The sequence below is a fragment of the Copadichromis virginalis genome, linkage group LG6, assembly GCF_057382275.1.
Source record: "Copadichromis virginalis isolate Kocher_CV1m ecotype Utaka linkage group LG6, C_Virginalis_male_GT1.1, whole genome shotgun sequence".
NCBI classification, from domain to species: Eukaryota; Metazoa; Chordata; class Actinopteri; order Cichliformes; family Cichlidae; genus Copadichromis; species Copadichromis virginalis.
In genome coordinates, this window is record NC_140623.1 from 22,766,408 (window position 1) to 22,787,718 (window position 21,311).

General features: G+C 38.5%; 1 protein-coding gene across 1 annotated transcript in view; it reads right to left on the reverse strand.

The window, feature by feature from the left end:
- Positions 1 to 21,311, reverse strand: part of ctnna2 (catenin (cadherin-associated protein), alpha 2) — a 373,909-nt gene that overhangs the window by 338,941 nt on the left and 13,657 nt on the right. Inside the window, exon 2 of the mRNA XM_085459281.1 lies at positions 1,971 to 2,077. Coding sequence (XP_085315407.1) covers positions 1,971 to 2,072 — 102 coding nt within the window. The 5' untranslated portion in view covers positions 2,073 to 2,077. The remainder of the gene's footprint in view (positions 1 to 1,970; positions 2,078 to 21,311) is intronic.

Below are 21,311 nucleotides of genomic sequence, written 5' to 3' on the forward strand. Positions count from 1 at the left end.
GGAAACATCATGCTATGGGGCTGTTTTTCTGCCAAGGGGACAGGACGACTGATCCGTGTTAAGGACAGAATGAATGGGGCCATGTATCGTGAGATTTTGAGCCAAAACCTCCTTCCATCAGTGAGAACTTTGAAGATGAAACGAGGCTGGGTCTTCCAACATGACAATGATCCAAAACACACCGCCCGGGCAACAAAGGAGTGGCTCCGTAAGAAGCATTTGAAAGTCCTGGAGTGGCCTAGCCAGTCTCCAGACCTCAACCCCATAGAAAATCTGTGGCGGGAGTTGAAAGTCCGTGTTGCTCGGCGACAGCCCCAAAACATCACTGCTCTCGAGAAGATCTGCATGGAGGAATGGGCCAAAATACCAGCTACTGTGTGTGCAAACCTGGTAAAGACCTATAGTAAACGTTTGACCTCTGTTATTGCCAACAAAGGTTATGTTACAAAGTATTGAGTTGTATTTTTGTTATTGACCAAATACTTATTTTCCACCCTGATTTACGAATAAATTCTTTACAAATCCTACCATGTGGATTCATGGATTTTTTTTTCACATTCTGTCTCTCACAGTTGAACTGTACCTCTGGTGCAAATTACTGACCTCTGTCATCATTTTAGGTGGGGGAACTTGCACAATCGGTGGCTGACTAAATACTTTTTTGCCCCACTGTATATTTTGTTTTTTTATCATTTCAGTATAGTTTCTACAAAGTCTTTCTTTTGCTTCTTCAACAGAGAAAACTGTTGGAAATACTACAGTTATTGAAAGGTGACACACTTTTGAATCATTTTACCTTTAACAGACTCGACAGTGATGAACTCATTACTATACAGTGGTCCCTCGTTTATTGCGGAAGTTTTTGGGGAACATTTTCACACTTTTCTCTCTTGTTTAAACACTCTCAAAGTTCAAACCTTCGTAGAAAAATAAGTCCAGTATTATAGAATGAAACCAAAGATCAAACCCTGTTTTGAGGGGTTCATATTCAGGGCCCAGAACATGGGAATAGAGCAGCTGCGAGAGAATTCAACATTAATGAATCAATTGTAGTAGCAAGCAAGAAGAATGAGTTGAGTAAAGTTTGACTTATCTGACTGTTTTGTTTTGCTTAATGCGCCTTATAATCAGTTGTGCCATATGCTCTGAAAAATACGGTAATTTCTACCTTCCTTTAGCATGTCTAGAAGTTCAACTTTTTGTGCGATGGTTAGCATATTCCTCTGCCTTTGGGTGCTACCGCATTTTATCGACACTGTTGTGTTTGTTGAGAAGAAAACTTACAAACATACAGTACAGCACTTCAGAGTCACACTGCTAGCAATCGAAGATTTATGTAAATTTGACAAGCTGAACGCATTCTTTACTGTAAAGGAGACACAGCACGAGATTGACTGACAATGGTCTACAGCCAGTCAAGACGCAGAACACAATGCGCTGTTAAAAAAATAAAATACAATAAAAAAATATCAGTGAAACAGCGAGGCCGCGAAAGGTGAACTGCGTTATAGCGAGGGATCTCTGTATATAATATAATATAATACTATAATAGACAAAACAAGAACCTGAAAGTGAATCTACTAAATAGAAACAATATTCAATTCTAGTCAGAAACTCTGTCACAATAAGCCAACATGATCAAAGTCTGCTTCAGCCATCTGTTCAGCTTAAAAGGCAAAGTCATTTGCGATGAGCCAAAGTCCCTGGCTGTAAACCAATACAGTTTAACAACCTTGTAACAAGTGATCCAGCCAAGGTGCAACCAGAAAGTAATTGCTGCTCTGATACTGAACTGTAACAATTATAGCTTGTTTACTTGTTCATTAATATTGACTCCATTAGACTTCAGAAATTCTCCAAACATTATTTACTGCAAACAAATGAGTGGATTACCAAAAGTTATGACTTTGCTCTGGCTATGGCTGGTAACTTAAAACCGTTTGTTATGTTTATGTCATAGATTTATCTACCTGTGTCACCAGGGGCTCCAGAAGCCGCTCCACAGTCAAGGTGCGAATTTCAAGACTCTTTGGGTCCCATTTCAATAGGATAGGGGAGGTGGCGGTCGTCATGGTCTCTGTTAAAAACAAAATAATTAAAAGTTAGAAACATAACATAAAATGTATTGGACATGAAAAAAAATTTTTACAATTTGCACAAAGTAAATTTCCCCATGTGCTATTGAAGGTATTCTGGGGTATTTACATATATAATGTGTTCAAAAAGCAATGTTTTGCTGATAATGGTACAGGGAGGCAGAATTAAAAACGTGCAGGTATGTATGTATGTAAAGCCAGCCAGATGATAAGTGCACAAACACAATAGGTTTCAGAGTGGGTCAGGCTTTTGATGGGGGGGTAGCCTTTCTACAGCAGCATTGTGTTGTGGATCGTTTCAATGGAAGGCAAAGTTTCAGTGGAGTCTGAAAACAGCAAATGCTGGCTCTGCACATAAAAAAAGCTCAGTCAACAATCCCATCAAACCATCAATGAAAGAGTGGTCACTTCTCTAACCTTAAGACAGTGTAATTAACTTTAATAATTAACACCACCAGTACAATATATGTCTGCTAATCTGTAATCTACTGAGTATAGCTGTAATAAATTCAGAGAGAACTCTATTGTGTATCACTTTAAAGGTATTTGTCATTCTGTAGAGTTCTGGCCTACATTTGTCCACACTCCTTTAGAAGAATCTGAGCAGCATTTTGATTACGTCAAAGTATTCAGGTACAAACACTGCATTATTGTGCAACTGTACAATGAGAGAATGCAAATGAAGAGAAACAGTGAAGAAGGAGTGGGAAATGGGATGAAAGCTTGTTAAAACTTGGAAACAAACTAAGCCCCAAGTTCAGCTCCTTCAGTTAATCCGACCACCTCCTCAAGAGCTTCCTCTGCAGAAAAGGGCAAAACCAGAAGTCACATTAAGCTCTGCAATATGAGTCTCAACTGGGCAGTTCTTCAGACAATCTGTACTAAACTAGAACTATTTTTTTGAGGGTAGGTTGGTTTTTGTTTTTTGGAGGGTTCTTTTGGGGGGGACTCAGTAGGTTACATTAGGTGAATGTGACTACTGAACAGCTGGTATGGGGGGTAGCAGTCTGTTGGTACTGTGGGGATGTTTCTACGGTAAGCAATTTCAGAATGGGCCAACTGGGACTGGCCAAGTCTATTGCCAATGTCAATGAGGCAGAGGGGAATAAATAATGTGAATAGGAATGACAGATCTGGGCCACAGGCTCCCAACACTACACACAGCAGGTTAAGATAGATGGACAGAAGGAAATGTAGCAACCTGGCACTACTGATAATGGTGGACCTTTATTTTTAAAAAGTTTGCAGGCCTGTACTTATGCTCATGTCATTACATTTTTGTCGCCTGCAAGGAAATGTGAGGGACAATGAATCAGACCTTGTGCGTCAGCTCATCAATCTATCATGCACAGCACTTTGACAAAACCTAAGGGAATGATGAATGTACTTTCTCTGCTCTGACATTTTCAAAATGTAACAAACTTGTATTAGCAGGTAAGAGTAGGGGGCTGGCTGTAATATGGCAGAATTCTCACTTACTTCCTTGAAAGACAGACATTTGTGCAACTACTGCTGCAGTGAACATGAGGCAGATATTTTTAAGATCCATAATCCAGTATTTAAATGAGTGCAAGCTTGCTTTCATTGTAATAGCTGATTTTACTAGATGACGTAACATGTGTTACTAGTAGGTTTAATCCGCTGTACTTAGTTGAAATATGAGTAAGGGTTTTTTGCCATTTTCTGGTAAATTCACTCTTTACATCATTATGTTGACTTTGTAAAGGAAGAAACTATACGGTCTGCTATTTAGAACAACATCATCATTTCTACAGTATTTTAAAACACTTAATAATAGTAATGGATTGCTACTTAGAGTCAAGATAATGCAAATGACAGCTGCTCTTGTCAAAACTAGTTAGACAGTTTTTATGATATTAAAATGTTCCTGGCAGAGCTTTGTATGTACAATAAGAATAAGCAGAAGTGATGTGAATGCTTGAGGCAGAAGAACACGCCATAGACGGGAAAACAGCAGCACTGTGAAAAATACCAGTGCCCTATTGTAATGTAATAAACAGTTCACTGGTGTATGTCAGTGTAACTTCTCAAACACCAAGATGCAAATTATTTGTGATACCTTATCTAACCAAGCCATAAAAGAAGGGGACTGTGTCTATTGAGCTATTGGTTTTAAGTCACAGATGGTAGTTACAACTGAAGGGAAAATGTCAAAATCAGTGGTGACTGCATTAAAGTAAAAGTGCTGAAAATAAATAGCCTTTATAAAGTTTATAATAACTATTTTGACTGAATTGGCCGAGTAGTCGATCTGCCAGCTACTTTGATATTCAACATATTGTCTAGGTTATTTGTATTTATAGAAATACTACCAAGCCTTGTAATCATAAACTAAACATCTTTTAGTTGTGGACTGCTCTTCATACCAAACATGACATTTCATATGTCGCCTAGGATTCGTTTAATGTTGGTTATGAACATTTTTCATCTTCCTCTGACATTTTAATGACATTTTAAACACCAAACATTTGGTTACTAGGGTAACCCCATGAAAACAGAGTCTGAACAGCAAGCAGCATTTGAAAGAAAATTAATTGGTTAGTCAGAACCATAATAAATTGCAGTGCAATAATTAAGTCATGCCGATAATGATAGCCCTTCCTGTTTTTACACTGAATTAGTATAAGCTATGGAGAAAAGTAAAGAAAGCATGCTTTCCACAGTAATGACTACACACTACTCATCACTGCAACACCACAAATGAACAATAAATCACAATCAACGTGTGCAAGTGAATAACATTACTATAATATAGCCAGTGAAGGTGAATGTTCAGATGGTTTATGGGTTGTTTTTTATTAATATTAATATTAAGTTCACTGTCATCTACCACGTATCTGTAATTAATAATAAATCAAAATGTTTCAAAAATAGTCCAAAGCAGGGTTTCCGATGATGCAAAGCAGAAGCAGGAAAGAAAGTAGAAATTCAGTCAGGATGTTTCGACAAGATTACATCTTTCACAGAGCCAGAATATAAACAGCTGAGCGACTGCCATCTGTCAAAGAGATGTCATCTATAACATCATTATTCACCACATTCAGCTGCACAGTGTAACAACAAATATGATGAAACAGAATGATATGTGGGGACGCATTTCTGAAGAAAAAAATCAGACTCTCATGTTTATCAGTAATACAGTACTGCCATCTGACTGAATGGAGTCACATATTCATAGTTTTCAATGAGGTGGCTGGTATTGAGAGCCACACGACGGAACGAACTGGTCAACATTGGACACTTCATAGTACCGCAGCACCAGCTCATTAATTTTCTACCATTTAAACCACAAATGAAGAAAACAAATTACCAACTCCATTATTTCAATCACTGAAAACAGTGAAGTCCCTGCCAGAGCTTGACTTTGTCTGTGTTTACATATATCTTACGGAGGATCCTTCCACAGTGAAAACGTACAAAGGTACAGGCAGTTGTAAGGATTTTCAATCTGGATAGGTCAATAACGCTCCCTTTAAGCAGGTGAAGGGCACAAAATTTGTCACTGTCACAGCAAGGGTGAGTGCTAATTAGCAAACAGAGGTAGCTAATGTTAATCAATTGGTCATTAGTTTCAGGGTCAATGTGGTCAGAGTTCTGGAGGAGTAGTGACACAGTAATGTATTTTAAAGGTTATATGACATTAATCCAAAAGAACCTTAATTGACAACCTGGGTTACTGATAAGATTTGGTCATTTAACCTCTATGCATGTACAGCAGGTGTTAGGAGAAGTGTGCAATTTGCATGCAATGTTATAACACACACGTCACCAGCATGAGTTAACAAACTGAATAGCTGGCAATTGGTGCATCTCATTAGGGCCATTTCAAATACAATTTTGGGCGGGTTTAAAGCATCGGTAGTTATCAACAGCAAATAATATAAGTTTCACCAGGCGAGTGAGATGAGGTTAGCTCTAATTTGCTGTGATTTCAGATATATTTATACATAAAATGGTCAATTAGGGATAAAGTTAGAAAGAACCCTGGAGCTCTTAGTTTTCCTTAATTTTTCCTCTCACCATGCATGTCTGCTGTCACTCTGAAGCCTAGCTGCTTCCTTTCACAATGTATACAGCAGAGAGAACGAGAGAGTAGTATTTCTAGGCTTGAGAGTGCGACACTATTGGACAGCACCATGATAATGGTCCCCACATACTTTTGAAATGTGTTTAGTTAGCCCACTAAAAGTGTATGAAAAGGTGTTGTTTAAAAAACAATGAGATCAACTCTTTTGGGACTGGTGATCCCAGTCCCAAAAAAGAATACCCGCTTAACTAACAAATAGCTGAACAGAGGAATATTTGGATATAGCCTTATTTATAACTACCCACCGCTTTGGCAAACCAAACAGGCAAAAACAATACGTAATGGACAATGGAATAAATTGCCATGCCCCAGACTGGGGCCTATTATGTGAGGTCATTGAAAAATATTGATAAAAATGAACCACAAGTGCATATTATGCAGCCACTCTCATTTCACTGCACATTTTTATCTCAACAGTGCTGTCCCGAGATTAAAGAAACAAGTATAAAGTGTTAGTTTGTTAAGTGACTTGCATTCTGTTTCACAGTTTTCATGATTTGGCATCATGCTCTCAACTAACAACACTGTGAAAAGGTGCACACATTCAAAATAGAAGAGATAACATGACACAAAAAGAGTATCATCACAAACAGCTTCTAGATTTACCAGAGATAGCTACAGAAGTGGGACAATAGTTTATCTACTTGTCATTGTGGCACTACATTTGCTACAATTATAGCTTTGTACTTTAAATAAACTCCAGGGTACCACAACACCCCAGGGAGAGTGTCCTCTGTGAAGGCACAGATTTTCTTTCTTGTGGATCTATTTTGTCTAATTAGTATGTTTTACTCAAAAGCATCTCAAGTGTCTTCGACTGACTGGAAAAACCACATTAAAAGCAAGAAATTACCTGCCTATAAACATGATGAAGGGTTTTGATCCAAAGCTACAATGATGAATTGGTTGCTGAATCAATCAGAAGCTACTGTGATAATCTCTTAACTCCAATTTCTTGAATTTGAATATTTTCTGGTAGTCAGTTTTTTTAACCATATTCTGATAGTTTATAGAGCAAACAGCAAACATTCTGATCATGAAAATAATCTGCACGTTAATCTGCAATAAAAATAAATTCAGTCCACACTGATTGTCCTTTGAGTTAGCCATCTAACATTTTTTTGTCTGTGGAGTTAATCATTTAATTAAGGTTATTTGATAAATAGAAATAGAAAGTCCACAGTGACCTTTAAAAAGTTTGTAACATGTAGAAGATTTGTGTTATCTTTAACTGTTTGGACACTGAGAATCACTAAGATGCATAATGGTATGCAAAATATACAGCAACATCTATTCAAAAAAAAAAGAAAAAGAAAGAAAAGGAAAAAGAAAAAGAAAAGCACAGGGCGTAACCCAGAATGGGTCATTTGTTGCACTGAGATGAGCGGGATACAGTCAGAACGGAGGATGTCACAAAAGTTTCTAAAGCTCTGGGGACTGCCTTTAACACATGAGTAAGAAAAAAAAAGCAAATACAGAAAAAGCACATTCAGGTTTTTTAAAGCGCACAAGAAATCTACAGTTTTGTCACACACTGTTTTCAGCATGCTATAAATTTGTGTGTTTTTGTCTTTTCACAGACACATGTGCAGACACAATCTAGGGATGTACCAGTTTTTGCAGAATTGTTTACCATCACGTTCCCATTACACAACGGTTTTCTCCTGCCTCAGGACAGGCTTTTGGGAAAGAGTAATTAGGTTTCAGAAGGTTTAGAGTAGCACAATTCAAAGAAGGAAAATGGGCCATGTGCTAGAATTTTTAGATTTATTCAAAAAAAAAAAAAAAAATCTGTGATGCACCAACACTTGCATAAATAATCTACCCTCTAGGCTGAACAGTAACAGCTATCAATGGAAATTTAAAAAGTTTTAGAATCAGGGACAGAAAAGTTTTATGAGCAGCACCATGGCTCGTTATAAACTTGTTTCTATGGTCTTAATTAGCCACGTTATTAAAATTACAAAACAAAAATTATTATAATCAACAAAGCACGTGCTTGATCAATTCCAGTTTTGAAATGCTCTCTACCAAATGATAAAATAATGCCATGTCATGTTCAGTTCAGTTCAGTTCATTTTTATTTCAAACATTTCAAACATGTGCCTTCACAATCATTACAAAATATCATTCCATTATTTGTTTGAAAAGGAGTAGGCTGAAGTATTTACTTATTTGTCCCTACCCCCTCAAGTTTTACCTCTCATTCATTAAATTTTTTTTTGTCTTAAATTAAACAAACAACATATGAAACATATGAAACATATGAAGTAAAACAAAACATAACATACATAAATCAAAACAAGAAATTAGCAAGCCCCACCACAGTATAGTTTCTTTCATATGAAAAATACAGAATGTGTATATTTGCAGATACACAAGTTATGGAAAAACAACAAACCAAAACAAAACAAAAAAAACAAAAAAGAACCGCAACACCATTTCCAGCAACATTACCGTCCTGGGTTAACCCCGTTTTCTTCATTCTTATACTTATTTAAAATTAGGTTTTTATATTTTACTTTAAACTGTTTTATGTTTTTACTGTCTTTTATTTCTTCTGTTAGACTGTTCCATAATTTAACTCCTGCAATTGAGATAGACATAGTTCTTAAAGTTGTTCTAGCACTTTGTATTTTTAAATTCCATTTCCCTCTTAAGTTATACCCACCTTCTCTTTCTATGAACAATTTACAGATTTCTTTGGGAAGCAGTTTATTTCTTACTTTATACATTATCTGCGCTGTTTTAAGCTTCACCAAGTCTTGGAATTTGATAGCTTGCATTTTGACAAAGAGTGCATTTGTATGGTCCCTGTACCCTACATTATTTATTAATCTAATGGCCCTTTTCTGTATTATAGTTATTGTTTGTGTGTTACTTTTGTATGTGTTTCCCCAGACCTCTACACAGTAGCTCATATATGGCAGTAGTAAAGCACAGTATAAAATGTGCAGTGCTTTCTGATCCAACATATGCTTTGCTTTCCCCAGGACGGCAATGCCCCGTGCCAATTTCCCCCGAACATAAGTAATGTGTGGCTTCCAACAGAGCTTGTGGTCAATGATCACCCCAAGAAATTTTATTTCATTTACTCTTTCTAAATATACATTGTCAACACATATTTCTACTTCGATGTTTTTCTTTTGGTTTCCAAACAACATAAATTTGGTTTTATCTAGATTCAATGATAATTTATTTATATCAAACCACTTCTTTAATATCGTTAATTCCTGTGTGATCATTTCCAAAACCTGTGGCAACTCCACACCTGAACACAGTATATTTGTGTCATCTGCAAATATTACAAACTTTAAAATCTCCGATACTCTGCAGATATCATTTAAGTACATAATAAACATTTTTGGACCCAGTACTGAACCTTGAGGTACTCCACAAGCTATATCCATCAAATTAGATTTATATTCATTTATTTGTACATATTGTTGCCTATTCCCTACATAGCTTTTTAACCATTCCAAAACCACTCCCCTAAACCCGTACTTTTCCAGTTTTTTTAATAGAATTTCATGATTAACAGTATCAAACGCCTTCTTTAGATCTAAGAAAACTCCGAGCGCATACCTCTTATTATCCATACATTCCGTTATCTTTTCCATTAAATCTATCAGTGCCAAAGCTGTTGATCTGTTGTTTCTGAACCCATACTGACTATCTGTCATTAATTCATATTTTTCCACAAAACTGTCAAATCTTTTTATGAAGAGTTTTTCCAGTATCTTAGAGAACTGGGAGAGTATTGACACTGGTCTATAGTTTGTAAAATGATGTCTTTCACCGGTTTTGTAAATGGGAATAACTTTAGCAACTTTCATTTTTTGTGGAAAAACTCCTTTTTGAAACGACAAGTTGAATATATATTTTAATGGTTTTACGATACCATCAATAACTGTCTTTACCGTTACCATATCAATATTATTCCAGTCTGTACTGGTTTTGTTCTTAAGTCCTCTAACTATGTCATAAATCTCTTTCTCTTCCACTGCTCTTAAAAACATTGAGCTACTATTCCTTTCAATATTTTCACCAGTGTCCCTTTCTATTCCATCAACCTTTATTTCTTCTGCCAGTTTTGGCCCTATGTTTACGAAGAATTCATTAAAGCCATTTACTATCTCTTCCATGTTATTAATACTTCTTGTCCCTTCTATAAAGTACCCAGGGTAATCATTATTCCTTGATTCATTTTTGATTATTCTGTTTAATACATTCCATATATCTCTTGTGTTATCTTTATTGTGTTCTAACCTTTTAATGTAATACTCTCTTTTACAGGATCTCATTATATTAGTTAATTTATTTTTGTAAGTTTTATACTTCATTTCAGTTTCTATTGTTCTCTGTTTTATGAATTCTCGATATAGGGTATTCTTTTTTTTTGCTGGCATTTTGTAGTCCTTTTGTCATCCATGGTCTTCCTGCATAATTGTGTTTCCTATTGATTTCAATTACTGGGCAGTTTTTATCAAGTAATGTGTTAAATGTTTATGTGTTAGTTTTATGGTGAAGGCCTCCCTGCTTAAACTGTGAGTTGACACGTTACACACGTTCACAAAGTAATTCAGTACATAATAACTTATGTATGTAAAAAGAAGCCCCTCTGAATTAAATTTAGAAAAAGCCACCCAGAGGTTAAACAGCCAATATAATATACTGCAAACTCCAACTTAACTCAGTACTTCACAAGTGGAGTTCCTGCTAGTTTTATCAAGCGCTGCTGTTCAGCAATTCATTTCAGTGCCAGAAAGCAGCATCCTCACTGCTCAATTAATCACAAGCTTACAGATACTGTGCCTTCCGAGTTTGGCAAAGAGTGCACACCAAATTGCAGCTTTGTTGTTAATTAGGTTTCTTGTTTTGTGTGTTGGTGTTTATAATACTTCAGTTGTCTTAGTACGTTAATTATGTCTGCCCACTCAATGCCCGATCGTTAATATAGGTTTCTGTTTACCAGTTGAAGAAACTACTGTGGAACCACAGTTTTTTCAGCATTATGGATTCGCCCTGAAAAACATAAAAAAATGGATTAAATAAGATATTTATTTTCGTAGTGTTAAGTACTATACAATAATTGCACTCATTAGAAAACCTTCAGTAGGCCGGAGCAACTAAAATATATACATAACTTTAATCAAGATGTTTATTAGGTTAAGTGTTGCTCATCTGTGATGTTGCTTAGAAACACCTTCTGATTAAAACACACACTCACACAGATGGGCAGCACAGATGCTTAGCGGTGACAGCAGGTGACACCATACTCTTCCTTATTAGAGCGTATTTCCTTCAGGTACTGTGGTTTCCGCTTAAGTCTAAAGGCATATATGGTGAGCTATTTCAACTAAAGGATTCTTAGTGTTGGTCTGGTCGAATCCAGACTACTTAAAAATAATATCCGGAAACGGATGGATTAAAATACAAGCATGAACTGCAGACTGACAGTATTTCAGATGCACTTTGAAAGCCATATGCAGGAACTCATAAATTGTCTAAAACACTGAATTAACCATAGAATTTTTTATAATACACATGATTTCCAGTGTATTATCTTGGGGCTTCACACTGTTCTTTTTGATTTTCCAACTTCCATGCCTCTTCTGTCTATCTAACCTAGGAATGGTAATGAATTTAGCACAAATAAAACACAGAAGCAAGAACTAAGACGACCAAGACATTAACAAAGTCAACCACAAATTGTAAAACCTCCTACAACTTCGAATGTGTTATTAAAAAGCATTCAGAACAACACCAACATTTTTTTGTGACTTTGACTTCTGCTTCCTCAAAACTCCCCTTTTAACTAATTTTAGCCAAAATCTTCCGACCAGAATGAAAATTGTGAAAGTGAGCAACAACTGTGAAGCTGAGGGTCATGTACACAGAGGGAGAGAGCACCAGGACAGATATTTAGTGCTCTCTCTCAGCTTGAATGACATGTTTTATTATTAGTGTGCAGAGATGGCAGCAATGCGGGAGTGGCAACAATGGCATCCGTAGCAAGTTCGCCACATGCTGCCATTCTCTGCAAGTCAGCTCATTTGTCACCTAATGTAGGGTGTTCTTGATACTGTCTGTTTTTATTGCACATTAAACAATATTATTACCTCTGGTTGTGCTTGTGTCAGCTATTCTTTGAAATAACGCTGATGACATGGCAGAGAGACAACTGAAAACGGATGTAAAGTAATTACCTCAGTCAGCCAGATGTGAACTGGGTATTGTCTGGGTTTAAAAGGTGGGTTTCTGTGCACTCAGTTGTGCCTGAATCTTTATATTTCTGCCTTTTTCAAATCACCTCATAAGTTAGTGTGATCAGAATACCTAACCTTAATATATATTAATGATACCAGAAGATAGAGAGGTGTTGTAGGCCTAAAGACTGATCGATGACCCCCTACCAACCACTGGCTGCTGGTAAAAATGTTTTACTCAACAAGCTAATGAGTAGTGGCTGGATGTCTGTAAAAGGTATTGCTAAAGCCAGAACCACTCACATCTAAAACCATTAATTGACCTTCTGGAAACCACCAGTTGCTAGGGAAAAATATAGATATTCTCCAACTGGCGGCGAGTAGTTGCTGAAAGTTGCTGGCTATCACTAAGTGTAATGGGTCAAAAAAAAGTATTTGGTGCTTTAAGAAAAATAACCACACCATTGGCTGGTCACTAGCCTGTTGCTGTAGTTGTCTGTGCGCGTGGAATATGACGACTTCACTGGAAACACTGGCCGAGTGCTCACTGAGTGCTAGTGAAATAGTGAAAAATGAAACTGGAAAAAGAGATCATTAACTTTCAAAGTAAAAGTTGTACCTCTTGAAACATGTTGATTTCAGCATTAAGACCCATTTTTTATTTTGAAAGAGAACATTCTGTGTTTCCAGTTTGCATTGCATTTTTTCACTAGTTTCACTATTTGGTCAATACTTGGCGAGTTTTTACAGACATGTCGCTATTGCGGTGCTCTACTGCCAAGCAAAGAGATGACAACAAGGGTTTTGGTCTAGCACCCTTGATACTGGTCAAGGAATTCCCTGCCGATTCCCTGAGATTCCGACCAGTATCTCACAAAGACCTAAGCTATACAATCACTAACTAGCAAAATAACAACCCAAAAGCAATTAGCTAGCCTATTGAAAAATAATGCAATTGTTGAGTTAAATGTTAATCCAGCAACAGGAATCCTATTTTATATTTTACCAAAAAAAAGCACCCCGTAAAACTGAGAGATGTGCAAAAGCCAATTCAATTTTATTTGAGCAAAACCAAAATGAAGAAATCCCAGTAATAACAATGTTCAACAATGCACGCTCAAACATCCAGGTAAAGAAATCCCAAAAAGCTGATAATAACAAAGTTAATAGTAATAAGAAAGCTACTATAACAGACAATTCATCAAATCCTTTGTTGACGAATTCTATGTAACAAAGTAACCAATAAATAATTGCTGAAGATGAACAAAATTGCTAAAGTTGTTAGGCTGTTGTGTTGTTTTTGTGGTAAAAGCTGATAAACATTAATCAGGTATGACCTTTTAGCTCGTTTTCATGCTCGTATCTAGTTTTGTCTGGTTCATTTCATTTTCAATGTCACAGCAATATTTAAAATGTGAGACAAACAAATTTCAAAAATAAAACCTTTTTTAATAAAGTGTGTTCAAAATAATTTGCTCCATGTCTTTATTCAGTGAGCACAGGCTTGAGTTCTGCTGCACATAACTGGGCTAGTGTACCTATCAAAACAGATATGTGTAGTACTGTAGTAAAGCAGACATTTCTGTATTTATTCATGCCGAGTCACACTGTCAGCGCGAAATTGAATACGGTTATCACACTTCACAGATCTTTCTTGCAATGTGAATGCCTAGTTGTGACAGACTATGCACATCTCTAGACCTGAGGATCTTGTTTAGAAGTAGACCAATATAAATTTAACTGCACTAACAATAAGTAGCAGCGAGAGATGCAGACAAGGGCTGTGACAGTTCATTAAGATGTCCTTTCAGACTCAGTAAACACCAGTAGCCCTTGCAACGACTCCTGAATTAAATCTTGTCAGAGAAAGATTCATTTACATATTAGTGACATTTTGATTAATGACAAATCAAATGATATGCCTCTCACACCTGAAGAACATATTGCCGAAAAGATCAAGCAGGAAGGTCCTATCATTAACCTAAAATGAGCACTCTGTCAAAGGAGGAAATCAAGCACTAAATGAAAAGTAGTGCTTTTAGACAAACCGAGGAGATAGCAAGGCTTTTTTTCCCCTTGGTATGAGCTGCACCCTTGTGTGAACTTACCACTGAGTAGAAATCCAAAATCTCCAGGGGGAAGATGGTGAAGAGATTTTTAAGGCCACAAGAAGCATTTCAGAGCTAGTAATCAAGGTGCTAGGTTTAAGTCTGCCTGCCTTAAAAATTATGGCATCCAAGAAGTCTAAATGTCATGAACATTTATTTTCCCTAATAAGGAATAAGATAATTAATTGTTAATTGTGTTAATTTCACACTTAATGACAGAAGTTGTCTTAGTTCAACTCAAGATTATACAACCATCGAATGTATTGCTGACATGCAAACCCCAGGATCTGTCGGATATACTGTTTGTGGTTACTTCCTGTATTAAGGTCAGAATTTCAAATATTATACAAATATATAGAGAAAGATTCATGTATCTATTATATAAAATATATAAAAATAGACACCAAGGTTGCATGAAGTATTCTTTTCTCAAGCATTGTGAACTTGCATAGGTATTTGGGGGTTTTTTTTTAGGGTTTTTTTCTTTTCTTTTCTTTTTTTAATCTTTTTTAATCGCCTAAATGGGTTTTGTCTGGGTGCTGCTGTTTACTTTTCACAGTCCAAATACATGATTGTTTAGGTTAATTAGTGAGTCTGAATTGCCCATATGGATGTAACTCTGAATGATTGTCACTCTTGCTATGTTAGCGCTGTGATAATAGCTCACATGATGGAGGAGTGTTTTGCAGAGGATTCACACCTTGGCCTCTGTGATGGTAATGGCCATGTGGTTTTTTTCTGGCTCATGTGATGACTCACAGGATTAATAGTGGACTACCTCCAAGGGGACAACCCCCACTAGGGGTTTAATACCTTGGACTCATCATCAGTTGTTTTAGAACTGAAGAGGATTTTTGGATGAGAGGCAAGACATCTTCAGAACAATGTGCCCATACATTTTTGTCATCTACCAGATAACACAAATGCTGAATAGAGTATCTTTATCTAAATGCATATAAAGCTAGAATTTTCATTTTTGTCTAAAAACAATATCGCTATCCCCCACGGTGCATGAATGTTACAATCCACATACTCAAAACACACTCAAGTGCACTCTAACAAATGATTCAACTGTAAAAAATAAATAAATAAAACAATTAAAAAAAACAAAAACAGGAAATCACACTGTCAAAGGTCATCAAAGTGTCCATTTTTAATTTTTATCCAGTTGTATTTCTTGACACAAACAAAAGGCACATGATTTAACCCTGACAGACTGGTGACCTGTTTGGACTCTACACTGCCTCTCCCCCTCTGGTTAATAGTTTAGGAGGTCCCACATGTCCATCATTATTGCTATGAATTTAGATGCCACTGAACAATCCTCTTCATTTGTTGTTAAACACTTGCCTGCTACTCATTCATCCATTTTTCTTTTGACTATGCAATGCAGTGTCATGGTGGCTTGAGCAATATCCCAGCTGTCACGGGGTGATCACATTCACACTTACAACCAATTTAGAATTGCCAGTTAACCTAACATGCACGTCTCTGCACTGTGGGAGGAAGCTGAAATACCCAGAGACAACCCACACAGGCACAAGGAGAACACAAAGCTGGGGGATTTGAACCTAGGACCTTCTTGCGGTTAGGTGACAGTGCTAAACGCCACTGCTAGTTATATGATATATATTTCTATGCCAGTGCTAGTGTTTTACATATTTTATGGTTTTTGTGGTGACAGTACCAATATCACAGGCCACCATATAGAGTTTTTTGTTTGTTTTTGTTTTGAAGACTTTTTAATCCCAGTGAAGAGCTCTACACTGGGCATTGATTTTGGTCAGCAGCTCCCTCTTTCTTTCTCCCCCACCCTCTGTTTTTGTATGTTTGTGTGAACAGTCTCTATGCAGACTGAATCAAAACAAGATCATTTATGGAAGAAAGGATTATTGTTCGCTTTACCCCTGTAAGAAAACAGGAGGCTGAATCCCTGAATAAAATCAATCCCAAATGGTCATGAACCTGTATATACAGTGGGGCAAAAAAGTATTTAGTCAGCCACCGATTGTGCAAGTTCCCCCACCTAAAATGATGACAGAGGTCAGTAATTTGCACCAGAGGTACACTTCAACTGTGAGAGACAAAATGTGAAAAAAAAATCCATGAATCCACATGGTAGGATTTGTAAAGAAATTATTCGTAAATCAGGGTGGAAAATAAGTATTTGGTCAATAACAAAAATACAACTCAATACTTTGTAACATAACCTTTGTTGGCAATAACAGAGGTCAAACGTTTACTATAGGTCTTTACCAGGTTTGCACACACAGTAGCTGGTATTTTGGCCCATTCCTCCATGCAGATCTTCTCGAGAGCAGTGATGTTTTGGGGCTGTCGCCGAGCAACACGGACTTTCAACTCCCGCCACAGATTTTCTATGGGGTTGAGGTCTGGAGACTGGCTAGGCCACTCCAGGACTTTCAAATGCTTCTTACGGAGCCACTCCTTTGTTGCCCGGGCGGTGTGTTTTGGATCATTGTCATGTTGGAAGACCCAGCCTCGTTTCATCTTCAAAGTTCTCACTGATGGAAGGAGGTTTTGGCTCAAAATCTCACGATACATGGCCCCATTCATTCTGTCCTTAACACGGATCAGTCGTCCTGTCCCCTTGGCAGAAAAACAGCCCCATAGCATGATGTTTCCACCCCCATGCTTCACAGTAGGTATGGTGTTCTTGGGATGCAACTCAGTATTCTTCTTCCTCCAAACACGACGAGTTGAGTTTATACCAAAAAGTTCTACTTTGGTTTCATCTGACCACATGACATTCTCCCAATCCTCTGCTGTATCATCCATGTGCTCTCTGGCAAACTTCAGACGGGCCTGGACATGCACTGGCTTCAGCAGCGGAACACGTCTGGCACTGCGGGATTTGATTCCCTGCCGTTGTAGTGTGTTACTGATGGTGACCTTTGTTACTTTGGTCCCAGCTCTCTGCAGGTCATTCACCAGCTCCCCCCGTGTGGTTCTGGGATCTTTGCTCACCGTTCTCATGATCATTTTGACCCCACGGGATGAGATCTTGCGTGGAGCCCCAGATCGAGGGAGATTATCAGTGGTCTTGTATGTCTTCCATTTTCTGATGATTGCTCCCACAGTTGATTTTTTCACACCAAGCTGCTTGCCTATTGTAGATTCACTCTTCCCAGTCGGGTGCAGGTCTACAATACTTTTCCTGGTGTCCTTCGAAAGCTCTTTGGTCTTGGCCATGGCGGAGTTTGGAGTCTGACTGTTTGAGGCTGTGGACAGGTGTCTTTTATACAGATGATGAGTTCAAACAGGTGCCATTCATACAGGTAACGAGTGGGGGACAGAAACGCTTCTTACAGAAGACGTTACAGGTCTGTGAGAGCCAGAGATTTTCCTTGTTTGAGGTGACCAAATACTTATTTTCCACCCTGATTTATGTATAAATTCTTTACAAATCCTACCATGTGAATTCATGGATTTTTTTTTTCACATTTTGTCTCTCACAGTTGAAGTGTACCTCTGGTGCAAATTACTGACGTCTGTCATCATTTTAAGTGGGGGAACTTGCACAATCGGTGGCTGACTAAATACTTTTTTGCCCCACTGTAAATGTATCCAAAACAGAGTGGATTCAAGCTGATGCTGGCAGGGTAGCATATGTTCATATCATGCTACTGTGGCCTCAGTCAGGCCTAGAGACTGGTGGGCCATGGCCTGATAACCTGTAAGGGAAAAATGTGTATTCTCTAACTGGTTAGTGAGTGGTTTCTGGAAGTTGTGTGAAATTGGTCACAAAGAGGGTGTACAACCAAAAATATCCATGTGGTTCCTTTGGTTGCTAGCAGAATGAGGCTTTCACCAATAGTTTGATATAAAAACAACCTGAATAAAATGCCAACTTATCTAGAAACACTTGCTAACTAACAATAGAGCAGTCCTGACTAGTACAGTGCTGTACACAAAGCTGCTTAAATTGACTGAGAAAAGAGTGGACTGGGTAAGGGTTATGAGAGTTTATCCTTTCTCTCACAGAATGTTTTGATAACTATTTTGACAGACTTATAAAAAAAAAAACTCACCCCAAGGAGAGACAGACACAGTCTGGACCAGAGTTATTAGCTAAACAGAGTGCCAAGCATATGAAAAGTCTAAGCAATGCAATTATCTATCCAATTCATTTGTTTTGAATATTTCCAGCCTCCAACCAGCAGCAGCTGAAGCAGCAGGAGAGGTTCAGGAAGAGAAAGCTGTAGCTAATGAAGAGAGTGATGTAGGAGAGGAGTACAGCAGCCAACATGCTGCTGTGGGAGAGCAAGCAAGGGCAGAAGCAACAGTTCCACACGCACCCGTCAGCTATAGCCACAAATAGAATCCAATTCTGTCATGGTCCCAGCTGTGCATCTCCCTGATTCGTAGTGTTTCTGCTGCATTTTTCTTCTTCGTGTTCTTTGGTTTCCGTGTTTGTCCTTTCTGGGTTTGTTTATGTTTACAACTGTGGCATTTTATTTCTGCACTGCTGCCAGTTCACCTGTACACAGGTCTCAACTGCCCAAAAATCACATTTTTTTTGTCTATATAACAAAACAAAAAAAAGGGGGGGGGAAGAAACACATAATTGAGCACCTAGACAACAGACAGCCATCGGCAGTGCTATATATGTTTTCTTTTGCAATTAATGATCAACTCAAACCTTATAAACTTAGCACAAAAAAATGAAGGAAGTTAGGAAGTTTAGTTGATCATTTCTTTGTTACAATTCTCCTTGGCAGTAAATCTTATACCTTTGGAAAGTCTGTTTATTTCCCCTTAAACGGTGCCAGATTTTTATGGAAAATGCACTTTATGGGTTGAGCAGCAGAGTTCAGTATGTGGGTTGTCCCCATAAAGAACTCTGTCAATGCTAAACAGCTTGTACTGCTTTGACTCTTGTTTTGAATTTCATCAGGTGTCTGACTGGTGCTTAATTAGCAGCACCTGTGAGCAAGAACCCTGCTACAGTTCGAGTCTGCTCCAAGCATCCCAGATTTCACTGATATGGGTAGGACCCGTGCCACAGGGCAACTTCAAGCTGTTCTTTTTGCAAAATCAAGTTGCACCAATATTTGGAATGAGCCTTGAAATCATTTCCAAAATGAAGGCCATATGAGAGGCAACATCAAAGACAGGCCAATAAGTGGGCACCCACAGGGAGAAACACCACAAAAAGACCATTTCGTCAGTCTGTCAGCACACAGTCTACAGATTTGTAATCATGTTTGCTGGACAATACAGCATACGGCTCTCTACCCAGACAATCTTCAGAGCTGCCAGTAGGCCTATCATGACTGCTCTTCACCATTAGGCCGGTTTGGGCCGCTGTCACCAACATGTGCACTGGAACTTGAAGGTGTTAAGGAATGTTATGTTCCTCTATGCTGATGACTCTAGATTCTGCCTGCAGGTTATTACATATATTTGTCGTGGTCTGGGTGGTTTTCCACAGCATCAGCTCCTCCCCACTGGGTGGAGTCTTTGTTGTTCCTCACCAGATGGCAATCGTACCAGCAGTATTTATGACCGGCGCACTCAACTGGTCTTCGCCAGATTATCTGCCAACTTTAGTCAGTTCTCGGCCTCACGTCCGTTCCTTGGTGACTAATCGTGTGTATTAACCGTATCTCTGTTTTTCTCGTCAGCCTCTGAAACCCACCTACCAAGCTCTCCTGGATACCAGTTTGCTGCCGCCGGTAATCCCTCTCCGTTTTGGAGCTGCCATTCTCTCCTGCTTGCCTCCCTGCATTGAATGCAGCACCCACCTGGACCTCTCCTGCCTCCCCCCTCCACGCAACCCCCACCTGCAAGCTTGTAAGACAGCTCAGTGTACTATCCTTAGATTCACTCGCAACCCTCTGTGGGATTCCCCTGACTGCTCTGTCCTCTGTTTCAGTGCCCTGGCCCGCCACAGTTTCCCCTGCCCAGTACCTGCACCCAGTTATCCCTGCCATCTAGTTATCATCACAGTATTTTTCTCTCGCCTCAGACATCTAGTTTATGTTCATTGATTCTAGTCTGCACTTTCTGTTAGCCTCTGAGCATTGTAAAATAAAATCTCTTTTCGTTACACCTCACCCCTGGCCTCCGGTTTTGAATCTGCACTTGAGTCCATCCCATGTCCACGGGCCACTGCGCCTGACAATATTATTTAATATTGGATAATATGTTTGAATTTAGAATCCAGCTGTACACCAAAGATTCACCCACAAATCAAGCTCTTGCAGTGTAGGCCTATATCTGCTCCAACTATTTAATAATAATAATAATAATAGATACTTTATTGATCCCCATGGGGAAATTACTTGTTTTTCTCTGCATTTGACCCATTCACTCAGTGAAGCAGTGGGCAGCCCACTAAGCAGGCGCCCGGGGAGCAGTGTGTAGGGACGGCACCTTGCTCAGGGGTACCTCAGGGTAGCCGTTAAGTGGATTCGAACCGCCGACCTTCCGATCATGGGGCGACCACTTTACCTACTGAGCTATCCCTACTCCACTCTCCCTGAGAGGATTAAGTTCCCCAGTATGGTGTAAATGCAACAAACTAAATTCAGGTTCAGCAACATTTTTCCAATACTGTTTGACCTTCTAGAAACTTTTGTTTGTTCCTGTGCTTTAGGTAGTGTAGTTGCTTCTTGCCAACACCAGCCAAGCTTCACTCCACCAGCTACCAAGCCTGCCTCTCCCATCTGTATTCCAGCAGACACCCTCCTCAACTCACTCTGTTAACAGTCCAAACCTATATTTCCCAGCCTCACTGCCAGCTACAACTAACTTTGAACCACTT